Genomic DNA, 24,310 nt, shown 5'->3' on the forward strand with positions numbered 1-24,310 from the left:
AGATTTAGTTTTTATTTCTCATTATCGTACTCTGATTTGATTGGTGATAAATTAATTTTCACAAGTCACATCTGGTTTGCCCATGACAGTAACTGGTGAGTGATCTCCCCCTGCCCTTATCTTGACTCATGAGCCTTTTGTTGCATTTTCTCTACCCTGCCCAGCTGAGAAGGGGAGTGATAGGGTGGCTTTAGTGAGCATCTGGCCCACCACACAAGTTTAGATGTGTTATAATCCATAGTTTTGTGAATGCTGAAACTTTCACAAGCGTCTGCAAAAGCAGTAATAGAAATACAGTTTTACAATAGCTTTACAACTGCTTAAAACATTTTGTTAAGGTAATTCAGGAATTCTTTAGCAGTAGAGACAGTAGACACATGTGCAAACACACAGCCTAAGATGTGGCTAACAGGCTGGAAAATCCAGCCTTCTAAATGTTAAACCAGAAAATGCAGGCAGCTGTCCCATCTGCCCAGCTGAACCACCACCATGATGTCATGGTATTACTTCAGCGCTTCTCAGCGCATCTACATGCAATGTTACCAGGTTTTCACGTATGCACAGCACCAACAGGCACAAAAACTAATTTAGCGACACTTAAGAGCAGAAATTTAAGACAAGCAGCAATTCTGCTTCTTTGTGTTACTTTATAGGCCTGTTGATTTTGAAATGTTTGGAGGTTTTGCCTCTGCTGTTCCTTCCCACCCTTGACTCCATCACCATGCCACAGACAGGGAACAAGCATGCAGCTGCCCTATCATTTGTATTTGTTTCTACTGATACATGACACACCAGAAGTGAAAGTCTTCACATAAAATACATCCTTCCTCTACAACACAATTTACAATGCTGTCCTGGTAATTGTAAAAAATTAGCAGTTTTGTTTATATCTTAGTACTTTATCAAGTATTATTTTGATATTCACAAAATTAAACAATATCTAAATTTTAATAGAGTTGTGGTATTGGAATTGTCTTTCATTATAATTTTCATCTTCATAGCCACATTCCAGTACTAAAATATGACATGGCTATTAAGTAATGTTATATCTACAGTAAATTTTTTGCTTGAGCTGGAGTAATGAATGGATTTTTGAAAACATCATACAGGAAAAAAAGAATTACTTGTAGAAATTTCTTTTTACATATTAAGATACATGAATTAATACTCTAATACTTTATTTTTTAAACTGAAAGATGTGTTAACAGGATTTATTATAAGCATAATTAACTTTACTAAAATTCCTTTGCAGTCATTTGCAGAAATCTGGATGTGATACAGTACCTTATGCAGTCTGCTATGTTCAGTACAAGAATATGCTTCAGTGGTGAAATCATCTTGAGACCAGCATCTGTAATCCTCTGGCAGTCAGCCATATGAATGTGCCTGATGTATGGGCAGCATTTACTCATTAACTTGAAACTTAAATCAGTAATTTGGTTATTGCCTGTTGAAATATATGAAGATATAAGTTAGTTACGCATCTGACATACATTAATGGCCTCATTCAAATACTCACTGAAAAATGCATTTCAAATTATCTGGATGAATTTTAGAAATACATCATCTTAATAATTATGTGGATTATTATACTAACCTTCAATGCTGACCTTGACCAGTTTACATTCAGCAAGGGCTTTAAAAGTTGTATCAGAAAGATGTGGAGAGTCAAGAAAGACAACAGACGTTATCTGTTGGCATTTTTCAACCACAGCCTTTGAAGGGAAAAAGGTGAAATAAAATATTCATATACCTATGCTGTCGTGTAACAAAAGATGAGCAAATATTCTGCATATAATACCAAATGTTACAATTTCAAACAAATAGTTACAATCCATTTTAACAGTAAATTTAGCACTATATAAATTATTGAAATTCTCCATATATTTATTATGTTTGGGAACACAAGGAAAAGAAGTTAAGTAACTGGAGACATGAAGTATGGCAGACACCTTAGACAGTGATCCAGTTAACAATCACTTTTGCAGAAGCCTGAAAATTCTTTTTTGATGGGCAAAATCAGTAGCAGAATGCTGTTGCCATATATTGTATTTGCTTTAATGCAGAAAAAGCTGGAAAACTCTCATTTATAAACTGGAAGACCGTAATTCAGCCATACCTAAGTAGCAAAAGAAGATAACTATAATATTCTGAAAGTGATTGCAAGTGAGCAAGATAAACGCATTATGCTACCAGATTAAAAAAATTTCCTCTTAAATTGTATCTGCATAACTTTCTGTAAAGTCAGTTGAGAGGATAACCCAGCTGCAACACCACAAAGTTGTTCAAAGTACAGACTTATTTTCAGTTTCTTACTTGAATACATCTGTCTGTAAGAGTTGGCATTTGGTTGATCAGCAAATTCTGAATCCCAGTGCAGCCGCTGGCAATATTTCTGAAGCCATCAACTGAAATCTAAGTCAGAAACGAAAGAGTTATGTCTTAGCAAGCCTACAGTCAACACAATTTATGGGAGTGGCAATGAATGTCATTGTCACGTCCTTCTACATTTGTTTTCCCAACTTTATAAGGGAAAATGGCAGATGCTCAAATTAGGTTTGAAGCAAGGCTGGAATGTAGTAAAATATCTTCACTGTTTTTTTCCAGATCCATAGTAAAATGCATGTTAAATTCAGATGGTTTGCTTTTTATTTTCAGGCTGGGGTGGCCTTTCTTTATAAATTGCTTTAAATATTTTTTATTGAGTGTCTTGGCCCTCCTTCATAAGAGATTGTGGCATGCTTTGCACTTTTTCCCTTGTGCTGGGGAGTGTCAGCACTAGAGGGGAACTGGCTACATGTCTGTCAAATGCGTTCTTAGGCTTGAAGTGTTTGTGCAGGTCCCATGTCCTGACAGGCAGAATATGGTGTTGCTCACGACACACACTGGGCACCATTAGCACTGTGGATGCAAATAAGACATAGTCCAATGTCTTTTAAGCTCAGAATAAGTGTAGCATAAATGTTTTACCTACAGTGGGTCTGTAACAGACTGCAAAATGACAGAGAGAAAACCCTTCCATCAAAATAGCTTTAAGGAGTATTTTACAGGTAATTTTACATGATGACATAAAACCCATCTGTCAGCTGCCTGTGTTCAAGGTCAGGTCTGATACGGTAGAGCTATGTAACCCTGGATCAGGCTCCTCTGAAAACAGCTATATTTTAACAAAGAGCTGAAGGAAAAAGAGCAAAATCTTGGGAGGCAGGAAAGGAGGTTGCAGGAAACATTACACAGAAAGATAACCATCTTGTAACCACAAGGAGGTCAGAGCATGTAGAGCCTGTTGGTGCACTCCAGTGTCTAACACCCCTTCCAACTGAGACATGTCTGCTGCACAAAAGGACACCATAACTTTGGGAATGTGGTTGATGTGGGTAACGCAGATCTCACCTATGAGCATGGATATGGTGAATTTGCCCACCTCAAATGATTGCAAACCAACCAGTATTAGTGTAGGGCTGCTATGGCAAAGGCAATCCTCTTTTCAACTGGTAGCAATCACCAGAAGGTAAAACACTGGCATGGAAAGATGGGTCCTAGTTCTCATGACAGAATATGAAATTCAGTTGTCCAAATTCTACAGTTTTGTACTCCCTATTGGTATATGCAATGTAGGACCATGTAATCCTAACTGAAGTTTCCCCAGGCCAAAACCTCCAGTATGTATGGCAGGGATTAGCTTAAACTGTGAACATCATGCAAGCAGCTGCCTGAAGGAGGTACTGGACAATCTCCATCCTCTGCTGGTCAAGAAGCACTAATTGCTTTAACATGGCATGACTAATTCATTTAAATAAGAGTTTGCCTAACCCTGCAACAGGCCTCCTCGTTGGCTTTCAAGCAGTGTGACAACAAAAGACAGCACATTTCTACAACATGCACCAAGTATTTTAATATGTTAAAGTGAAACAAATCACTCCCTAGAGTTCGAGAGGTGAATTTCTGGTAACTGAGACTTGTTCTTGGTCTATATACTACAGAGAGTAAACCATTCCCAAGAGAGGGTATGTTACATCATACAGTTTGTTGTAATACACAGTAATAACACTGTTCATTTTAATCTGAACATGATGCCTTTTTAAAAGAAGACTGAGGTTTTCACTCTTCTCAAAAATCAGCCACAGTTTGTTAAGCAGTTTGAGTATGCTTTAGCAGTTGTGATAGTAGTATTTCCCTTTGTAACTGCTGAACGGATTTCCTGTTAAGAGAAAGAGTGACTCTGCTCCTAAGGAACAGTCATGCAATATTGAGTTTGTTCAAACTGAAGAAATTTTGTAAGACCCAGTTCAAATGCATGCATCAATTGTAACCAACTGCAACTTACGCCTATGACTGCTAATCGAAGGAAAGCATGAGGCTTAACAGGGCCTGCTGACAGTTGTTCTTGGGATTTTTTTTTTTTACCATGAACACACTGTTAGGAGTATCTATCTAATTTGGTGATCACAGTTACGGTACAGAGGTAAGATACCTCATGTCTAGGTACCTAAAGTTCAGATTCAAATATGATAAAATGATGGATCTTGATTAAATTACATTACTTGTTGTTTTGGCCAAGATTTTAAAAATGTCACTGAAAAAAACTAAATGCAGAATCAACAGCTTGTTCTCATAATACATATTATTTATATTTTTATATATATATATTACATATAGATAATTATAGAAAAGGAGCCACAGTTTTGAGGACTTTAAAATCAGGGGAAAATGCTGAATCAAGAAGGTGCTAATAATACTGATGCTGTTTTAAAAACAGACTGCAAAAACAGACTGTTTACTCCACTGAGATTAGGAATATAACTGAGGTGTCTATTTTAGACAATTATGAAACCTGGGATCTCTGTATAGCAAAGAGCAAGAAAGACCCCAAGACAGGTCAGACCTGAAAAAGTCTGATCGCCTCTGGGGACCTCTCTCCCTCTCTAATTATTATATAGATAAATTAAGGTAAGTTTCTAGGTACTACCTTATGTTAGAGGCTTAAAATTAGGTGAAATACCCATTCTCAAAAGGATAGATAGTAGGTAGCAGGTAATCAGATCAAACTCAACAACGTTTCTACTTGACAGAAGCAGAATATCTGTTTCTGGAATTCAGTAATGATTGCACAACATTACTGCAGTCTACAGGACTTTTAATCTCTTTGTCTGGAAAAACACTGTTTGCTTAACATAGTCATCTGATACCACAAATAGCAGCAATTCAGTGTTTTCCTCCGTGCAAGCCAAAACCAATTATACTGAAGCAACTAATAATACCCCTGCACAGATTGTTTCAGATTATTTTTTCATTTGAACTGGTTTTTAGCTTAAAGCTGGAAAATGGATCTCAGACATCAGGTTTAGAGAGTTTCGGTGCAAAACGTGCGTTCAGATATAATTCAATTCAATTAGTCAACATTTAGATGCTGCTGCAATATCATATGTATTTGTCTTATTTTGCTTTATTCCTAAAACAACAAACTCTTAATCTTGAATTTCTTTTCTAAAGCCCCTATGGATTATCTATGAAACTTTGGTCATTATTGAAGATAAGGTGAATAAATACCACATTTTTTGCACATTTTAGTAAACAAATGCTTTCTCAACTCATTTGGACTTTCAGTGTTCAATAGATAGCCTCAAGACTGAACAACTTGACCCAAGAATCAATGTTAGAATACATATGGAATTTAATTTAATACTGCATTAAGTAAAATCCCACTTAAATCTCCTTCTTCGAACCAATCATGAGGCAGGATGTTTTGAAGGTTATTATGAGGCTTTGATCCTATGAAGCTCTGTAAAACAGACTTTTCCTTCATAACGCAGTAAGATCATTTTATAAATGTATTATTTAACAGAATCAGAAGTCAATGCAATGATCATATATAAAATATCATTCCTTGTCTGTGATGAGTTTTCAGTCTAACAAGTAAATGATTGATTTGGGTTTTTTTCTTAACTGTATGCTAGTACACTGCTAGTATGCTAGTACACTGCTAGTATACTAGGTCTGAAATGAAAGTACATCAAAACAGCAAAAGCTTATTTTGTAGGAGCAAACTACAGCTGAAGATTTGTACCCACAGATTTAGACAATAAATGTTGTCAAATGATGAAATGCTTCTAAGAATGTAAAAAATAATATAATTTCTTTTTTTTATAGTTTCTTAATTCCAAAGAATGGGAACATACAGAGGTTTTATTCAGGTTATGAATTATTTGCCACACGCACAGTACCGCTTTAAAATTCCTTATTTCTCCCTTTGAACCGATTGTATTTGTGGAATCTACCCTGGAAGGCAGAGTGCTATCTGCAGCGCAGAAGAGATTTTGAAGAAACACTATTCTATGATTCTAGTATTGTCAATGCAGTGTGAGTGCAGAGACTTGAAATACAGAGTTCAGAATTGAGGAAGTGTTCTTGTGCTGCGCAAGGAGCTATCTTATTTTTCTGTTCTGTGTTTGTCAAGAATGATAAATCAAATCATTACATCCTTTCAGATGTTTAGCTCCATTACACGGATGGTTTGCCTCCACATGTTATTTTCCTTCTCATTTTCCACTGTCCGAAAAAAAAAGGATTATGCTAACATACTCCTGGATTAGCATATTTCTAAAAATATAGAATACTGCACATGTGGCTTAAAGTGTTCTTCAGTTATACAAGTTTGTACTCAGGAAATGTAAACAATCAGTCCTCTCCTTCAATAAATAAAGAACGCGGCTCACATTTGCTCTCCAAGTGATGGCCCCTCTTTAAGAAAGTCAACAGGATGCTGGGTTACATCAACAAGGACAACACCAGCAGAGATAAAGTCACTATCCCACTCTACTCAGTGCTTGTCAGGCCACACCTGGAATACTGTGTTCAGTTTTGGTCCCCTCTATGCAAAAGAGATGTGGACAGGCTGGAGGGGATCCAGACAAGCCACAGAGATGATCCAAGGACTGGGAAGCCTGTTGTATGAGGAAAGATTGAGAGAGGTGGGTTTGCTCAGCCTGGAGAAAAGAAAGCTCAGAGAAGATCTTATCCCTATGTTCTAGCATTGAAAGGGTTGCAACAAAGACAATGGAGATTCCCTTTTAAATGAGGAGTCACATGGAAAAAGCGAGGAGTCATGGGCACAAGTTACTCCAGGGGAGATTTGACTGGACACAAGAGGAAAATTTTTCCCAGTGAGAACAATCAGCCATTGGAATAATTTCCCCAGGGAAGTGGTGGATTCCCTAAGGTTGGACACTTTTAAGATGCAGCTGGACAGGATGCTGGGACATCTAGTCTAGGTCATGCATTGCCCAGAAAGGTTGAACCAGATGATCTTTGAGGTCCCTTCCAACCTGGCATTCCATGATTCCTTTTTGCTGCTTGATACATCTGAAGTCAGAATTTGCCAGTAGCGGCCAAAATGAGAATTCCCCTAAAGAAACCAGAGCAGGAGGAACTCAGATGCTGAAAACTGGTGAAGCCTACCTGTTTCCCAATAGCTTTTGTGTCATCCCCACAAACACTGAAGGATATCAAGAAATGAAAGGGTCAAATTTACTTTTCCCAATGGCTTGTAATCTCTTATGCAGCTGTTGTAGATGACAGCAATTGATGGGCTGTTCAAACAAATTTTGGAATAGTTCCAGTCTGAAAACCAGCCATAAATGTTGGCAACACAAAGATTTCTTTCAAAATCTCCATGTTTCTATTTAACTGAAAATATCTCTCACCAAACTGTTCTAGTTATGTAATTTCAATCTAAAATGTCAGTAAATGACATGCAATTGCTTTATAACCTTCTGCCTTTTAATTTTTTGTCTAATAGCAGAAAATTCTCCACTTATACTGTTCAGCTTCAGAAGCAGGACAAAGAAAACTTGTGTTTTCTAGGTAATTCTCTGATAATATCAGTGGTGTAGCAGGACACCTTTTAAGCAGGACACAAGAGAATCTCAGTATTTTTATGAAAATACCTTGAAACTCATTAATTAAAATAGTTACCACCCATGTCATAACAACACAACCTCAATTACTGAGATTCGATGCAAAAAAACCATGCCTACAATTTATCCACTATTTATTATCATGTATTAATATAACATTCAAAGGAAAAGCTGCCTTGTTTTATGACAAGCGACTAGAAAATGTGTGCTTAACGCCCACTTTTCTGCCTAACTATGTTTTAACAAGCTGTTTAAATGCCCTGGCACCCATGTTGCCACTCGTAGAATCATCAGCATTATCACCTGTTTTACAGGTGGGCTTGCAAAATAGCTGCTCAAATCCTACAGTTGTAATAATAATGTAATAGTAGAACTCATGTAAAAAAACCCTGTGATGTTAAAATGAAGGGAATAATAAAAAAGGAAACATGAAGTAATGGGAATAATACATATTCTGTCCTATAGAACACTTTTTAACATAATTTAAATGTTTATACTCTAGCTTCACTACATTTTTCTAATTTGAAACATTAGTCTTACAGAAGTTCCCTCTGGCTTAGTTCATCCAATGAAGAATAAAAAAAGAGAATTCTGTCTTATTTAAGTGCTTTCTGCAACAGTGATGCAATTTGATGCTCTTTTTGGTTTTAACTGTTTACTCAAGTGCTCGGTCATAATCATTAAGCACTGTTCCAGAGTTGTGGGGAAACCCAAAATGGAGGAAGCTGTGGAATCCCTTTCAGAGCTCTCAAACACACTGGCGAGCAAACCCACTTTCCTCTGGAAAGGGGAGGATTGTGGTTTTCCTAGTTCAATGATGATCATTTTTCTTTGACTTCTATTAGATCATGCTTTCTAGAGGCAGATCCTTACAGCTCATGATTGCTCTTCTGAACAAGCAGGAATGTTGCTATTGGAAAAACTAACCAATTACTGGCATTTTGAAAAAGAAACTCAGAGGTAGGTAGAGCTTAACTTTCCTCTAACCTCAGCCCTCATTTCAAATTTCTTGCTGTCACCACACAATAGTGTCAGCATGATTCTCAAGAACAAGAAATACAGTGAAGAGCAGTCAGAACAAGACTGTTGCCCTATCTGCTTTCATCCTTGGTTCTGAAAAGGTTTTGTTAGATGGAAAGTTAACTCATTGTATTCTTGGGACCACATATCTTTATCATTTCACATGTGTTTTGTGATTTGGAGAAAGAAATATATGTGGGAGTCTATATTAAAACCTTGGCAGACTTGTATTGCCTTAGAGTTTGGCATTTCATATTGCTTTTGTAGTATTTTTCAAGATACAGTATATGTTTGAAAGCTTATAAAATTGTACCAGATTATAAAACCTTGATTTTCTTTAGAAGTTTAGTTGAAGACAAAAATAGTCCAAAACATTAACTATTTTTAGATTGCAGTTATAAATTCTACTTAAATCAATATATTAAACCAATGTAAAACAGTTACAAAAGTTCACTTTTTAACTATTTATCTTCTCAGGAAATCGAATGTAAATTCATATTTTTCCAGTGCAGAGTGGCTTTTATTTTTTTCATATCTTAGTAAAACCTGCACTTTCAAAGCTCCTGATTTAAAATTCTAACTAATGACATAAAATTGGTCTATTTATGGCTACAAAAAGCAAGCCTTGTTCTCATTATGCAGTAAGTACTAGCTGTTTATAGATCTGACAGTTTGTTGGAAGTGATCCAAACCTATAGTGCTATTATTCCTTAGTAAAACTTAAACAGCTGTAGTCATGTAATTCAAAACCCTGGAAGTCTGCTGCAGGGCTTGTTCTGCTTCAGTATACCATGAATGCAGGATGCAGCCAGTCATATGAAGGATACTTTTCTCCACAGAATGAAAGAAAGACGTGATCTACAAACCTGAATGCAACCTGAAAGGTCCAAATAGATGAGCTTGTGACAGCCTTTTCCAGTGCCCAGGTACAGTAAACCTTTGTCTGTGAATTTTCTGCAGTGAGCTAAACTCAGATGCTGTAAATTGGGGAAGCTGGTTTGCAAACAAAAAAACAACCAACAAAACCAAACAGAGAGCAAATTATTACAGGGGTATCTTGCAGAAACAAAAGAACATAAAACAGTTAAAGTATTCTGAAAACTACTGTAAAGATGTTTGATATGAAGTAGGATTATCTTCTTGCTGAAGTTTGAAAGTTCTGCTGCTGCACTTTTCCCTCTGCTGTATTACAATTACTGGGTAATAGTACTATCATACAACATATTTCATCATCTGAAACAGTATCATTTTAAAGTTATATCAAATAACTGCAAAAGCATACATTTTTAACTGGGATTTTTGTGTGCATACTTTGAAAGTAACAGACTTTTCAGTGTAAGTTTGCTGGACTGTCTTTGCCATTGATTTTGCAAGCAGTGCCTGCTGGAAATGAAAACCAGAACTCTATCAAAGGGCACTAAAAACATAAAAGTACAATTACAGCTTCTCAAGTCATATAATTATTTAGAAGAGTACTATTAAAAGAACACAATGAATTGAAAGAGATACAAAAGGGAATTATCCAAAAGAAAATCATTCAATGTTAGGTTTTAACCAGTTCTTTTGGAAAACATTTCTTTGTACTAAATGCTAGTTAAAAGAAAATAAACTGTGTAAGTGGAAAATGTTAATCAACAGCTTTCTGTAAAAGCAAGAATCTATGGTCTGAATATACTTAAGTTTCCGTCTGCAACTTTGGTTTATAACATACTGAAAACTATTCATTTTCATGAACTACATTTCTAACTGGAGTAAATAACAATAGCCACGAGCACCACAAATGAAAGTATACCGAAAATCAAAACCTAGAATTAGGACCTACTGCTCTGGTAGACATTTAGTTGTAGGGATATAGTCATGCAGTTCTGCAAGTCAGCAAAAGAAGGCATTTTGAAGAAAGACGGGAACACCCACTGGGGAGCTGACTGCTTAAGGAGTGGCATACATTTTTGGAACTTAGTTTATACTTTCAGTATAGAGTAGGGAAATATGTTAACTTGAACGGAGCACAAAAGAAAGAAGAAAAATGAACATGCATCAGAACCAGATATTAGAATATAAAGGAATGTGTTTGTGATGTGGGATTTTTTAATGGAAACATTTAATTCATATGAGATACAGGAATAAAAATATTCTTCTTCGAGAAGCATAAGCCTTTTTATATGTTAGTGACATATTCCACAGAAATGAGTGGAACTCATAGATAGTACACTTCCAAAATTATCTGATAAAACAAACAAGAAATTAAGAGACTGGGTTTTATACTCTGCTAGCTCTGGGTCTTTTTAAAGTATATGTTGTTACAAGGTTGTCCAACTTAAGACACAGGGAAGCCTTTCTTACTGCATTTTGAAGACTGGGATCACATCGCTGTTTTATGTTACAATTACATTCTGCAGGAGTTCTGTCATAATGGTTTTTCAATTAATTTTGGCATTAGCAATCTCAGGATCATTGTTTTAAAGCAATCTGGCAAAGTCACCTTCTGATTTTTATTCCTGATAGACAATATTCATGTCTACCATATGCAAGAGAACTTTTCAGAGGGAATTTGTAGCTGATGATCTTGTGTAATACAGAGGTTAAAATGGTTGTATGGAACACTAGGAGAGAATCAAAAATGACCAAACAGTTTTGAGCACACTCAGCCTACACTTCCTTGTTCCTTGTTCCAGTAACGGACATCTGATATACAATAGCAAACTTCATGTGCAGTATTATGAAATGCAATACTGCCACCTTTAAGAACTTTCTATTAGTTACCTTATTACACAGGACTTGTGGTGAGCTAAGGCTTTTGAGATGGCATATGAAATGTTCATGAAATTCATCTGCTATCAGCATCTTCACAGGACGTCAACTTTTCTACATCCCTATCTCAGAAACAATGAGCTTTGCTTTTTGTCCAAAAATTAATAAAACCACTGGTATCTTATGGGTTTAAGTCAGAAGCACCATGTGTGACCGGGAAATTTTTTTATTAGGGAGGTACAGGTTAACTGCAAAATGCATTTTTTCAGTGGAGAATTTTTCTTTTAGTTTCAAAAATTTTATTGCATTGAAAGCTTCACCTACCCTGCAGAATTCTTTCCTTGGGTACAAGCTATTTACACATCAACAGAAATGAATGGGTCTGACTTTTGGTGGCAACAGCATGTTCGGGTAACCAGAATAACATAGGCTGATATTACCTATAGAACAGCTGTTCCAAACTTCAACATAAATATATGGAAATTCAAAAAGACAAAATATCAGCCAACATGGAGAAAACACAGATTATGATAAGAATAATATTGATGAAAATATTAATGGCAAGATTGGACACACTAAAAGGAAAACTTTGCCAAAACAAATGTTAGCTACATGAGGATATGGCATTCTAGACTAAGTAAAACAAAGGTCAAAATGTACCATACAGATGGCAAAGAAAAACATGTTTCTGGACTTTGTGGGTCTGCTTTGAAAGGAAGACATCAGTTTTCCTCACAGTAAAGAGAAACAATGTACAGCTATCTTCAAATCTATGTGCATCTTTGTGATGCTGCTACCATGGACCAGCACACCTCTTTTCCTTTATGGCAGATTTTAAAGCAGCAATTCTGTCTATTAGGCAGACTTCAAGACTCATGGAGCGATACACCTAAAACAGGAATGGCAGACTTCTGTAAGGATGTACATCCTTCACCTTCAGCTCACTGATCTTCCAAATAAGAGCTTGGACTAACTCTTTCATTTGCAGTTGTCACACAAGACCTTGGCTCACACAATACACCTATGCACAATCCTCTCTTGCAAAAATAAATTTCTAAGAACATACCTAGCTTGCAAACTTCTTGCATCACCACAAGAACTGGACATACCCAGGAAAATGTTAGCTAGCACATTCTTTTAAAAGTTGCTATAAATCTCTATTTTTATATATACCAGAAAAAGAAGTGCTATCCAAGTCAAATGTATGCGGCATTTTTTTCATTTTGAATAGCAGACAGAATCCTGTAAATCACTCAAAAAGAGTATTTCTGCAACATATGCTTCTAAGTTTCCGGCAAGATTACAACAAACACACTTTCATATTTCTGTTTACTTTTACCTTGGCAATAGTCGTAGTGTTCCATTTGTAATATCTGTATAGGAAAGATTTAAATAGAGAAGAGATCTGCAGCCTTCTGATATGACTCTCATCGATTCATCCTGAATAATAATTAAAAAAAAATCAAGAATTACATTGAAATTATATTTTTATTGATATCTTACATTTTTATGCTGAGTAACAAGGGGGAAAAACATGAGTAAGTATCTTTAAATCATCATAATAATTTTATGATGATTTATAATGACTACCACAGCCATTTTCTTTGGAAGCTTCAAAGTAGAATACTGAGAGACACATGATGCTACCGTTACTCAACTGAAGTGTGGTAATTTTAACATTCCAGTTCAAGGAAACTTCCTTGACCAGTCCTACAGAACACAGGGGACTTTTCACATGATTGAAGGTTAGCACATTTACATGTTTTGCTAAGACAAGATTCTCGTTAGCTAATCCTGGTATCTAAAACCACTGGTTAATTTTCTCCATGAACTCTGGTACACTTCTCTGACCAGTAATACCTTTTACAAAAAGCCTTCTGTTTAGTTCTACCCTCTAGGTGGAATATTAGATTGATTAATTATAAGGCTTCCAAGTTTTATTGACCTGCAAAACTGGTACTACTTATATTGTTCTATATATCTATATACTGTTCTATATATCATTCCATTCTGTTCCAATACATAATGGGAACAAATCTCCTAGTAAGAAGAGTGTTTCACAATATAAGTCAACATAATAGAAAGGCAGAAGGTCAGCACTTATACACAAAAATATTATAGTTGAGTGTATCTCTTGCCATGTTGTGGTCATCTTTCTACTAAAGGATCACCAAGATAGCTGGAAATTCAATACCAATCAACTTCAAGGAAGAGTTTGTGCTTTTGAAATATACTCTTAAAACAAAGGATTTGAGAGAGGTGACACCAGTAAAAATAGGTATGTTGATGGAAGATAACCATAACCTCAAGAGAACAAGTCATAAATGGTGAGAAAGTATTTAGTGGATGGCACAATGGGGAAAACTTTCCAATGTATGTGAAAGCAGCACAACCAGGGGACCATATGAAGTGTCTGAACACAAACACTTGTAGCATGGGAATCAACCAGTAGGGATGCACAGGTGCAGAGCAATGCTTTCATTGGGATTCCAGCAATGCAAAGGTGTAGTACACATAACTGGAGGGCTGCAATTAATGTTATGGAATATTTAGGAATGACAGTCCAGGAAGGTGAAGACAGGTTGCAATCTATGCCATGGAGCATTGCATTGGAGGGTGTCAAGTCAGTTGACATCTTATTTGTAAGGATTAAAGGTTAGACCTATGAGGATTACATTGTGGTAGGTATCTATTACAGACTGTTTGACCAAGAAAAGAAGGTAGATGAAACCTTTGAGCAGCTGAAGGAAGCCTTACAACTGCCTATTCTGGTTACTCATGACAGACTTTAACCACTCTGATTATCTGCTGGAAGAACAATATTGTTAGGCACAAACAATCCAGGAGACTTCTAGAGTGTGTTGAAGACAATCTTTTGATCCAGGTGACTGACAAGTGGTCTAGGGAACATGTTCTTCTGGACTTGTTTCACAACAAGGAATATCTGTTCAAGTATGTGAAGAACTAGAGTGGTTTTGGTTACTGCAACCATGAAAATGAGAACTTTAAAATCCTGAGAGTAGAAAACCGGACAAATTGTAGAAGAACAACCATATTTTGGCTTGTTTAGGGATCTGCTTAACAGGATCTCATGGTAGACAGCCCTGGAAGGCAAAAGGGTCCAGGACAGCTTGTTGATCTTCAAGGCCAAGGTACTGAATGACTTTTTTTGCCTCAGTTTTTATTACTAAGGCTGCCCTGCAGGAGCCTACTAGCAGTATATGTGGGAGTGAAGCAATACCTATGATAGAAGAAGGTAGTGTCAGGGAGCACTTGAGGAAATGGGATGAGAAAAGATGCATCGAAGAGTACTAAGTTGGCTCCTGTCACTGAGAGGCCTTGCTTATTTTTGAAAGGTCATAATGAACAGATGAGATTCCTGATGACTGGAAGATAGGAAATGACACACCAATTTACAGGAAATAGAAGAATGAGGATCCAGGAAATTACAGGCCTGTCAGCCTCACCTAAGTCCTTAGGAAGGTTATGCATCAAATCCTCCTTGAAGCTCTGTCCAAGGAGGATGAAAAAGTAATAGTGAATAGCCACTAAGGATTTACCAAGGGCAAAGCATTCCTCACTAAGGTGATAGTTTTCTATGATGAGCTAGAGCCGGAGCCGTCCCGCTTCAGCAACCACGAGGTTCAGCAGAGATCAGGAAAATCAGAGGGGACAGCGCAGAGACATCGCGATTCCCGACATCTCCCGATCCCCGAAGCCCCAGCAGCCCTTGCGAGAGAGCGGCTGACGTGGCAGGGGGCGTTCCCGCGGTAACGGCGACCGCACCCCTGCCCCTTGCCTTGAAAGAGCCTTTGGGAGGGCAGCGACACTGCCCACCAGGCGCAGGGAGGAACAAGCAGGTCGTGTTGCGGACTCTGTTGCTGGTGTCCCAGACTGCTGACCAATATGGTTGCCTCCAGAAGGAGGGCTTGCAGTAAGGAGACTGTAGCAACTCAGACAGAGACCCTGCCCCAAACCGTGGCTGTTCAGGTCTCTGGCTGCAGGGAGTGCCAGAGCCTGCTGCTGCCAAGGGAGGGAGGCCAGCATTCCACCTGCGTGAGGTGTGAGCAGGTAGAAGATCTGCTTAGCTTGGTGGCAGAACTTAAGGAGGAGGTCGAGACGCTGAGGACCATCAGGGAGTGTGAAAGGGAGATCGACTGGTGGAGTAACTCCCTGGCGTGCCAGCAGGAACGGTTCCAGGGAGATACCCCCCAAAAGGGGGTGGACCCCCTGCCCTCTCTGACAGAGGGGGATGGCTCCTGTAGCTGTTATGCAGAGGTAGGGGACCAAAAAGACGATGAGGGCTGGAAGCAAGTTCCAGTTCGGAGTCATGGGCAACCTTCCTCCCTTCCTGCCGTGCTTCCCCAGGTGCCCCTCCGTAATAGGTTTGAGGCCCTGGATCTTGAAGGAGAGGTAGGTGAGGATGTGATGCAAGGCCGGCCTACAAGGTCACATAGGAAAAGGCGGTCGACTTCGCACCTCAAGACTGCCTCTGATAAGAAAGAAAGAAAGGTCATTGTTGTAGGGGATTCCCTTCTGAGAGGAACAGAGGGCCCGATATGCAGAGTTGACCCTCATCACAGGGAAGTGTGTAGTCTGCCTGGAGCCCGGATCAGGGATATCACCAGGGCGCTCCCCAGCCTGGTGCACCCGACAGACTACTACCCGCTGCTGGTCTTCCAGACAGGTGGGGGGGAAGCTGCTTCCCGCAGTCTGAGGGGGATGAAGAAAGACTACAGGGCCTTGGGGCGGATGGTGAAAGAGTCTGGGGCTCAAGTGATCTTCTCCTCACTTCTTCCATCTTCCAGTGATGATGTGGGACTGAATGGGAAAATTCAGTCCGTAAACAATTGGCTACAAGACTGGTGCTGCAGGCAGCGCTTTGGATTCTTTGATAACGGCTGGTTTTATAAGGCTCCAGTCTGGATGATGGCATGTGGGAAAGGTTTATCTCACAGAGGCAAAAGGATGCTGGGGCATGAATTAGCAGGGCTCATTTGGAGAGCTTTAAACTAGATTCGAAGGGGGATAGGGTTGTAACTGGGCTTGCCCCAGTGGGGCAGCACTCTAGAATTGATGAAGACTGGGAGGCCTCCTATAATCCTAGGGTGAAATTGGTGAGCTCAGCTCGCTCCTTGAAATGCCTGTACACCAATGCGTGCAGCATGGGAAATAAGCAGGAGTTAGAGACCTGTGTTAAGTCAGGAGATTATGATCTGGTGGCAATTACAGAGACGTGGTGGGACAGCTCGCATGACTGGAATATACTCATGGAGGGCTATGTCCTTTTCAGGAAAGACAGGCCAGCCAGGCGGGGTGGTGGGGTTGCTCTTTATGTGCGAGAGCAGCTGCAATGTACTGAGTTCTGTCCAGGGACAGGGGACGAGCGAGTTGAGAGTCTGTGGGTGAGAATTAAGGGGCAGGCTGGCAGGGGCGATACTGTTGTGGGTGTCTGTTACAGGCCACCAGATCAGGGTGAGGAAGTTGACGAGGCCTTCTACAGGCAGCTGAGAGCAGTCTCACAGTCACAGGCCGTGGTCGTTGTGGGGGATTTTAACTTCCCTGATGTTTGCTGGAAGGACTACTCAGCAACCCAGCCACAGTCCAGGAGGTTCCTCCAGTGTATGGATGATAACTTCCTCATGCAAATGGTGGATGAGCCAACCAGGAGAGGAGCGCTGCTGGATCTCATCCTCACTAACAAGGAGGGGCTGGTTGAAGCAGTAAAGGTTGAGGGCTGCCTTGATTGCAGCGACCACGAGATGGTGGAATTCAGGATCTTGTGTAGTAGGACCAGTACAATAGCAAGTAGAATTGCAACCCTGGACTTTAGCAGGGCAAACTTTGGCCTTTTCAAGCAATTGCTAGGGGAAATCCCATGGGCAAGGCTGCTTGAAGGTAAAGGGGCCCAAGAGAGTTGGTTGGCATTCAAGGATTGCTTATTCCGAGCTTAAGATCAGAGCATCCCGACACCTAGGAAATCAAGGAAGAGGACCAGGAGACCTGCGTGGCTAAATAAGGAACTGCTGGGTATGCTCAAGTGGAAGAGGAGAGTTTACAGGTCATGGAAGGAGGGGCTGGCCACTCGGGAGGAATATAAGGCTGCTGCTAGAGGATGTAGGAAGGCAGCTAGGATGGCTAAGGCCTCCTTAGAATTAAATCTGGCGAGAGGGGTCAAGGACAGCAGAAAGAGCTTTTTCAAATACATGGCTGATAAAACTAACACCAGAGGCAAGGTAGGCCCACTGGTGAACGGGATGGGTGCCCTGGTGACAGAAGATACAGAGATGGCAGAGTTATTGAATGCCTTCTTTGTCTCTGTCTACTCTGCCGGAGGCAGTCCTGAAGAGCCCTGTACCCCTGTGACCTCAGATAAAGTCAGGTCAATGGAGCAGTTTGCCTTAGTCGATGAGGAATGGGTTAGAGACCAGTTGATCAATCTGGACATCCATAAATCCATGGGTCCAGATGGGATGCACCCGCGGGTGCTGAGGGAACTGGCGGAAGTCATTGCTAGACCACTCTCCATCATCTTTACCAAGTCTTGGGAAACGGGAGAGGTGCCTGAGGACTGGAGGAAAGCAAATGTCACTCCAGTCTTCAAAAAGGGCAAGAAGGAGGACCCAGGTAACTATAGACCGGTCAGCCTAACCTCCATCCCTGGGAAAGTGATGGAACACCTTATCCTTGATGCCACCTTAAGGCATATCAAGGATAAGAGGGTTATGAGGGGCAGTCAACATGGCTTTACCAAGGGGAAGTCATGCTTGAACAACCTCATAGCCTTTTATGAGGAAATAACACGGTGGATGGATGATGGCAGAGCGGTGGATGTGGTCTACCTTGACTTCAGCAAAGCATTTGACACAGTCTCCCACAGCATCCTCATAGGTATGATCAGGTAGTGAGGTGGACCGCGAACTGGCTGAAGGACAGAAGCCAGAGGGTTGTAGTCTATGGGGCGGAGTCTGGTTGGAGGCCTGTATCTAGTGGAGTGCCTCAAGGGTCAGTATTGGGACCAGTATTATTTAATATATTCATCAATGATTTAGATGAGGGAATTGAGTGTACTGTCAGCAAGTTTGCTGATGACACTAAGCTGGGAGGAGTGGCTGACACGCCAGAAGGCTGTGCTGCCATCCAGCGAGACCTGGACAGGCTGGAGAGTTGGGCAGGGAATAACTTGATGAGATATAACAAGGGAAAGTGTAGAGTCCTGCATCTGGGCAGGAACAACCCCAGGTTCCAGTATAGGTTGGGGAATGACCTGTTCGAGAGCAGTGTAGGGGAGAGGGACCTGGGGGTCCTAGTGGACGGCAGGATGACCATGAGCCAGCACTGTGCCCTTGTGGCCAAGAAGGCCAATGGCATCCTGGGGTGTATTAGAAGGGGGGTGGTCAGTAGGTCGAGAGAGGTCCTCCTTCCCCTCTACTCTGCCCTGGTGAGACCGCATCTGGAATATTGTGTCCAGTTCTGGGCCCCTCAGTTCAAGAAGGACAGGGACCTGCTGGAGAGAGTCCAGCGCAGGGCAACTAAGATGATTAAGGGAGTGGAGCATCTCCCTTATGAGGAAAGGCTGAGGGAGCTGGGTCTCTATAGTTTGGAGAAGAGGAGACTGAGGGGTGACCTTATTAGTGTATATAAATATATAAAGGGGGAGTGTCACGAGGACGGAGCCAGGCTCTTCTCAGTGGCAAACAATGATAGGACAAGGGGTAATGGGTATAACCTGGAACACAAGAGGTTCCACTTAAACTTGAGAAGAAACTTCTTAGTGAGGGTGACGGAACACTGGAACAGGCTGCCCAGGGGGGTTGTGGAATCTCCTTCTCTGGAGACATTCAAAACCCGCCTGGACACATTCCTGTGTGACCTTATCTAGGTGTTCCTGCTCTGGCAGGGGGATTGGACTAGATGGTCTTTTGAGGTCCCTTCCAATCTCTAGCATACTGTGATACTGTGAAATTACTGGATCTATGGAGAAAAAGCAGCTGTTGTGTCTTGAATTCAGCAAAGCCTTCAGCACAGGCCACTATATCCTTTATAACCAAAGTTGTAAAATAAAGGCTGGATCAGTGTACTTCAAGGTGAGTGAAATTTGTCTGGACTGCCAGGCCTAAGGGTTGTCACCAGTGGTGCTAAGTCCTATTGGTGGCTTGTGGCAAGTGGCATCCCTCAAGGGCCAGTATGGGGGCCAGTACTATTAAATGTCTTTATAAATGTTTTGGATGATAAGAAATGAGTATATTTTCAGCAAATTCACAAATTATTCCAGTCTGTGGGAAGTGTCAACGCACTGGAGACTAGAACTGCTGTTCAGAGAGATTTAGTCTGGAAAAATGGGCTAATGGAAACTTCATGAAGTTCAACAAAGGAAAATGCAAAAGTCCTGCATCTGGGTTAGAATAACACCACACATCAGTAGTCTAGACACTGATCAGAAAGCAGCTACCAAACACACTGACCTGAAAGTACTGGTCAGTAATAATTTCAATGTATGTCAACTGTGTGTCCTTTCAAGAAAGGTGACCAAGTGCATAGTAGGCTGTATTGACAAGAGTGCAATCAGCAAGTCCCTACTATCCCATGAACCAGGCCCTGACACCACCTAGGGATGTGCTTTCTGGTACATATCAAATGTATATATGTATAATGTATATAACCTCTAAATATTACACTGTAATTATAATATTATATAGCAGAGTCAAACATCGTTTTTCCATCAGAGAAGGGCAATTGAAAAATATCAAAGAGAATTAATGGAAGCACAATAAAACTGAAAATGCTAAAGGAAAAAGAGTGGACAAATATATAGTAATGATGGTGATTGCATACTTAGACATCTTTCAAATAAAGGCTCTCATAAAAATATAGTGAGAATTTTTTAGAGCCTATGTGTATTACTGAGTGAAGCAACAAAGGAACCTGAAAACAATATAGGATTGAAATGTATAGTTGTTGCCAACTCCAAACTTGAAACACAAAAAAAACCCCACCCCAGACTGGTAAAGTTTTGGAGCATGTTTATTAAAATTAATTGAGATTGAATATATCAATTTGTATTAGAACTGTAGAAAACAAATGAGAACTTCACTGAGTATCTCTGAATCCTACTGAATTCCATTTTCAAAGTACTTCAGAACACAAGTCTCTACTTTCTACCAGGAAGATTTGTGTGTGCAAATAAACACAGCTCTTTACAAATCTTCCTTCTCATTAGAAGTTAGAGTTCATGAGCAAAGTCTGAAGTACTTACATTTAATCCCTGGCATTCAGAGAGATTTAAGTCTTGCAAATTCTTACATGCACCTAAAAATAAAAAAAAAAAAGTCATATTAAGAGTGAACAGCTCAAATTCTCAGTGTACAACACAAACATAAGAATTCATATTACAGATTCGGTCCATCAAGGCCTCCCTTAAACCACAGCCACAGCAGATTACTGAGAAGAAAGCACAAAAAAACCCAAAAGCAGAATACAAAGTTGGAGAAAGCTGTCCTGAGGAAATGTCTATCTTTACACTCCATCAACTAATGGCACACTCAGGAACCAAGCTGTTTTCAGTCTTATGTTACCAAAGGACCAGAAAGCTACCTAATAAAGCAATCTGATGTTAGGAAATGCCAGAGTTTAGGTTTATGAGGTGGTGCCATCAGAGCAATTGTAGGAAAAGCCCTGCTCATCTTCTGCAGGTATTGAATTTCAGAGAATTTCACTGCCTGAGACATATAATATGTCATATAATGTGCATATAATTGTTATTTTTAGAAACTCTTATTTTGCAGAGATTGTTGCAATTCTAACAAAATAATGACAGATAGATGCCTGACACTAGAAAAACACACATCCTTTCAGCCACTCTTCTGCCAAATTTTGAGTCTATTTTCCAAGTAAAAGATGCAAAAACTCCTATTAAACATAGTAATACCTTTTGCCTTAATTTAATCTTCAAAATAATTGATCTGTTTAAACTGAAATTATCAAAATAGGCCTGATATGGAAAATGCCGTATGAAATGTTTATACAGTGAAAATAAATATATTTTTAAAATATTTTAAAACACATTTTCACATGGTAAGAAAAAATACATGTTTTCAACTGCAATAAGCATTAATACTACAGTAGATCTGTATGATGTTTTCTACAGGGCTGTGGTTTCACTGATATCCTGTAACTCTGTCTAACTCAGTGCCTTTTTGAGGAGTAGGATAATACTGAGAGGGATTGCACACCTCAAAAGAACCTAACCAATCAAAATCATCCTTAAGGCTGCTAAGCCACAGAAATTACATACCTCTTACATGGATTTTTTGCCCTAGAACTAGAAAAGTCACAGTTATAATTTTACATGTGAATGTATACGTGCTACTAAAAGCAGTTGCTAATTTTGATATTATAGCTAAATATACTTTAGTTAGGAGGCAGAAATGCAATACTAGTAAAACAATCCAGACTCAGGAGATGGAAAGGAAGAGGAAAGAATATTCCTATAATTTTTTATTACCTTTCCTACCCCAAGTTCTTTTTCTATTTCCTAGCTCTCCTGGATAGAATGAGCTATCACATTACCAGAACAATTAACAGTTCAAAACAACACAGAGGATCCCAGTTATGATTCAAGTTATTAAAACACATAATCAACTTACACTGACTAGCATATAGCTGCCAAAATGTTACAAATAAAATGTAATTTTTCATGTAAGGGATAAAGTTGTTTATGCAAACACTCATTCACACTGTGAACTAACAGAGACCGAATGAAGATAGACAACTGGTAACTATAGGAACAAAATGGAGAAACCAATCAACGAGTTTTCAAAGGCAATAACAGGAACCAGCCACATGGATTAGAGGGATGCAGCAACAGGTATAGACAAGACTGCTCCATCTGTCTAATGAGTCAGAACTGCACAAATACCAAGAACACTCTACAGTTGAGATGTGGTTTAAATTTATCTACCAATTTGTTTAAAAATTAAAAATTTCTTTGCTTTCAAAAGAATTTTACCTGATATTAGTTCTTTTACTGTGCCACCATTCCTCCAGACAGAAAACAAGTTTTTTGAGCCCAGATCAACAGTGTTTTAGAAACAGAACATCTGTGCAATGATCTGCACTCAAGATCAATACCTTGCCAGGTGCTAAGATCCACAATCACAGAGAAAAATTAACTAAGTAGTTACACCAAACAGTGAAGAATGAGATAAAAGTTTCAGAAGGGATGATACTGATTAGCAAAACAAATTTGTGAGTTTGAAAATAGTTAGAAAATACAACAAGCTGAGGGGTTAAAATGTTTTTACGGAAAGATGACCTTATGGCCAAACTTCACTGAAGATGAAGGAAAAGGGCAATACACAGAAGTACTATGGGAAATTCAGGAGGGAACACAGGCTAAAAAATTACTAAAAATACTGAGGCATTTTAGGCTCGATTGTGGGCAGCAGTCCTTATCTTCCCCTAATAATAATTCCTCAAGACTGTGCTTAGCTTTTGTAGAAAGCCGAAAGCTTCTGGCTTCGCCTCTGTACTGTTCCTCCTTAGGTAGACAGACCTGGAATTGGTTTAAAGCACGCATGGCCATGACCAGCAAGTTCTCTTTCGCACTCTGCCTACACTCAGATGACATATAACCTGATAGGCTCTTGCTTGTGGTCTTTCTGAGCCAACTTTGTCTACCTGATGTGGGCCATAAGAGACATTCAGTAGTTAGCATGGCTAGTAAATTTGTATGGTAAATACATAAATGGTAAATTTGGGTTTAACTCGAAAACAAGACCGCATTTGAGCATAGCCTGTAACTGAGGAGTCAATAGGCACTGGATGTGTTCCAGTGGGTCAACACCCATGTCCTGGGTTCAGTAGCAGCAATCATTTTTTCTCCTTCTTAGTAGCTGGTGCAGTGCTGTGTTTTTGACTTTTGGCCTGGGAACAGCACTGATAACACCGATGTTTTTAGTTACTGCTCAATTGTTTAGTCTGACTGGGGACTTTGTGAGTCTCATGCTCTGCCAGGGAGGAGGGGAAGTTGGGAGGAAGCAGGGACAGGACACCTGACCCAAACTAGCCAAAGAGGTATTCCATACCACAGCACATCATGCCCAGGAGGTAACTGGGAGTTACCCAGAAGGGCTGGCTCACTGCTCGGTCAGGCTGGTGTTATCGGTCGGTGAGTGGTATTGTATTCTCTTCCCTTGTTATTTCCTTTATCATTAGTGGTAGCAGTAGTGGTTTGTGTTATAGTTTAGTTACTAAACTGTTCTTATCTCAACCCATGGGAGTTACATTCAAATTTTGATTCTCCTCCCCATCCCTCCAGGAGTGGGGGGAGAAATGGGGGAAGTGAGTGAACAAGCTGCGTGGCTGGGTTTAAACCACGACAACCCCGAATGCTGGAAAGTATCAGCTTCAAGGTCCTCTTTCAAGCTCATTTTCCAAGATGAACTTAAATACAAAGAAGATTCATCCTGATGCCATTTTCCTGAATACATGAGAACCTTTTAATAAAGATCAGTTAGAAATGGGTCCATGTTTAATAAAAATGAATAACAGTAAACTAGAGACAGTAAAAACCAGTAACACACAAAAAAAAAGAGATAGGACATTAAATCTTCAAAGTATCT

At 39.7% G+C, this 24,310-nt stretch overlaps 1 protein-coding gene across 1 annotated transcript in view; it reads right to left on the minus strand.

Annotated features, from left to right (window-relative positions):
- Positions 1–24,310, minus strand: part of FBXL13 (F-box and leucine rich repeat protein 13) — a gene marked incomplete at both ends in the record, with an annotated part of 96,787 nt that overhangs the window by 30,402 nt on the left and 42,075 nt on the right. Inside the window, 6 exons of the mRNA XM_080610252.1 lie at positions 1,285–1,447; positions 1,598–1,715; positions 2,317–2,415; positions 9,803–9,929; positions 13,027–13,127; positions 20,944–20,996. Of these exons, the coding sequence (XP_080466378.1) occupies positions 1,285–1,447; positions 1,598–1,715; positions 2,317–2,415; positions 9,803–9,929; positions 13,027–13,127; positions 20,944–20,996 (661 nt within the window). The remainder of the gene's footprint in view (positions 1–1,284; positions 1,448–1,597; positions 1,716–2,316; positions 2,416–9,802; positions 9,930–13,026; positions 13,128–20,943; positions 20,997–24,310) is intronic.

This window comes from Psittacula echo (assembly GCF_963264785.1).
Source record: "Psittacula echo genome assembly, chromosome: 1".
NCBI lineage: Eukaryota > Metazoa > Chordata > Aves > Psittaciformes > Psittacidae > Psittacula > Psittacula echo.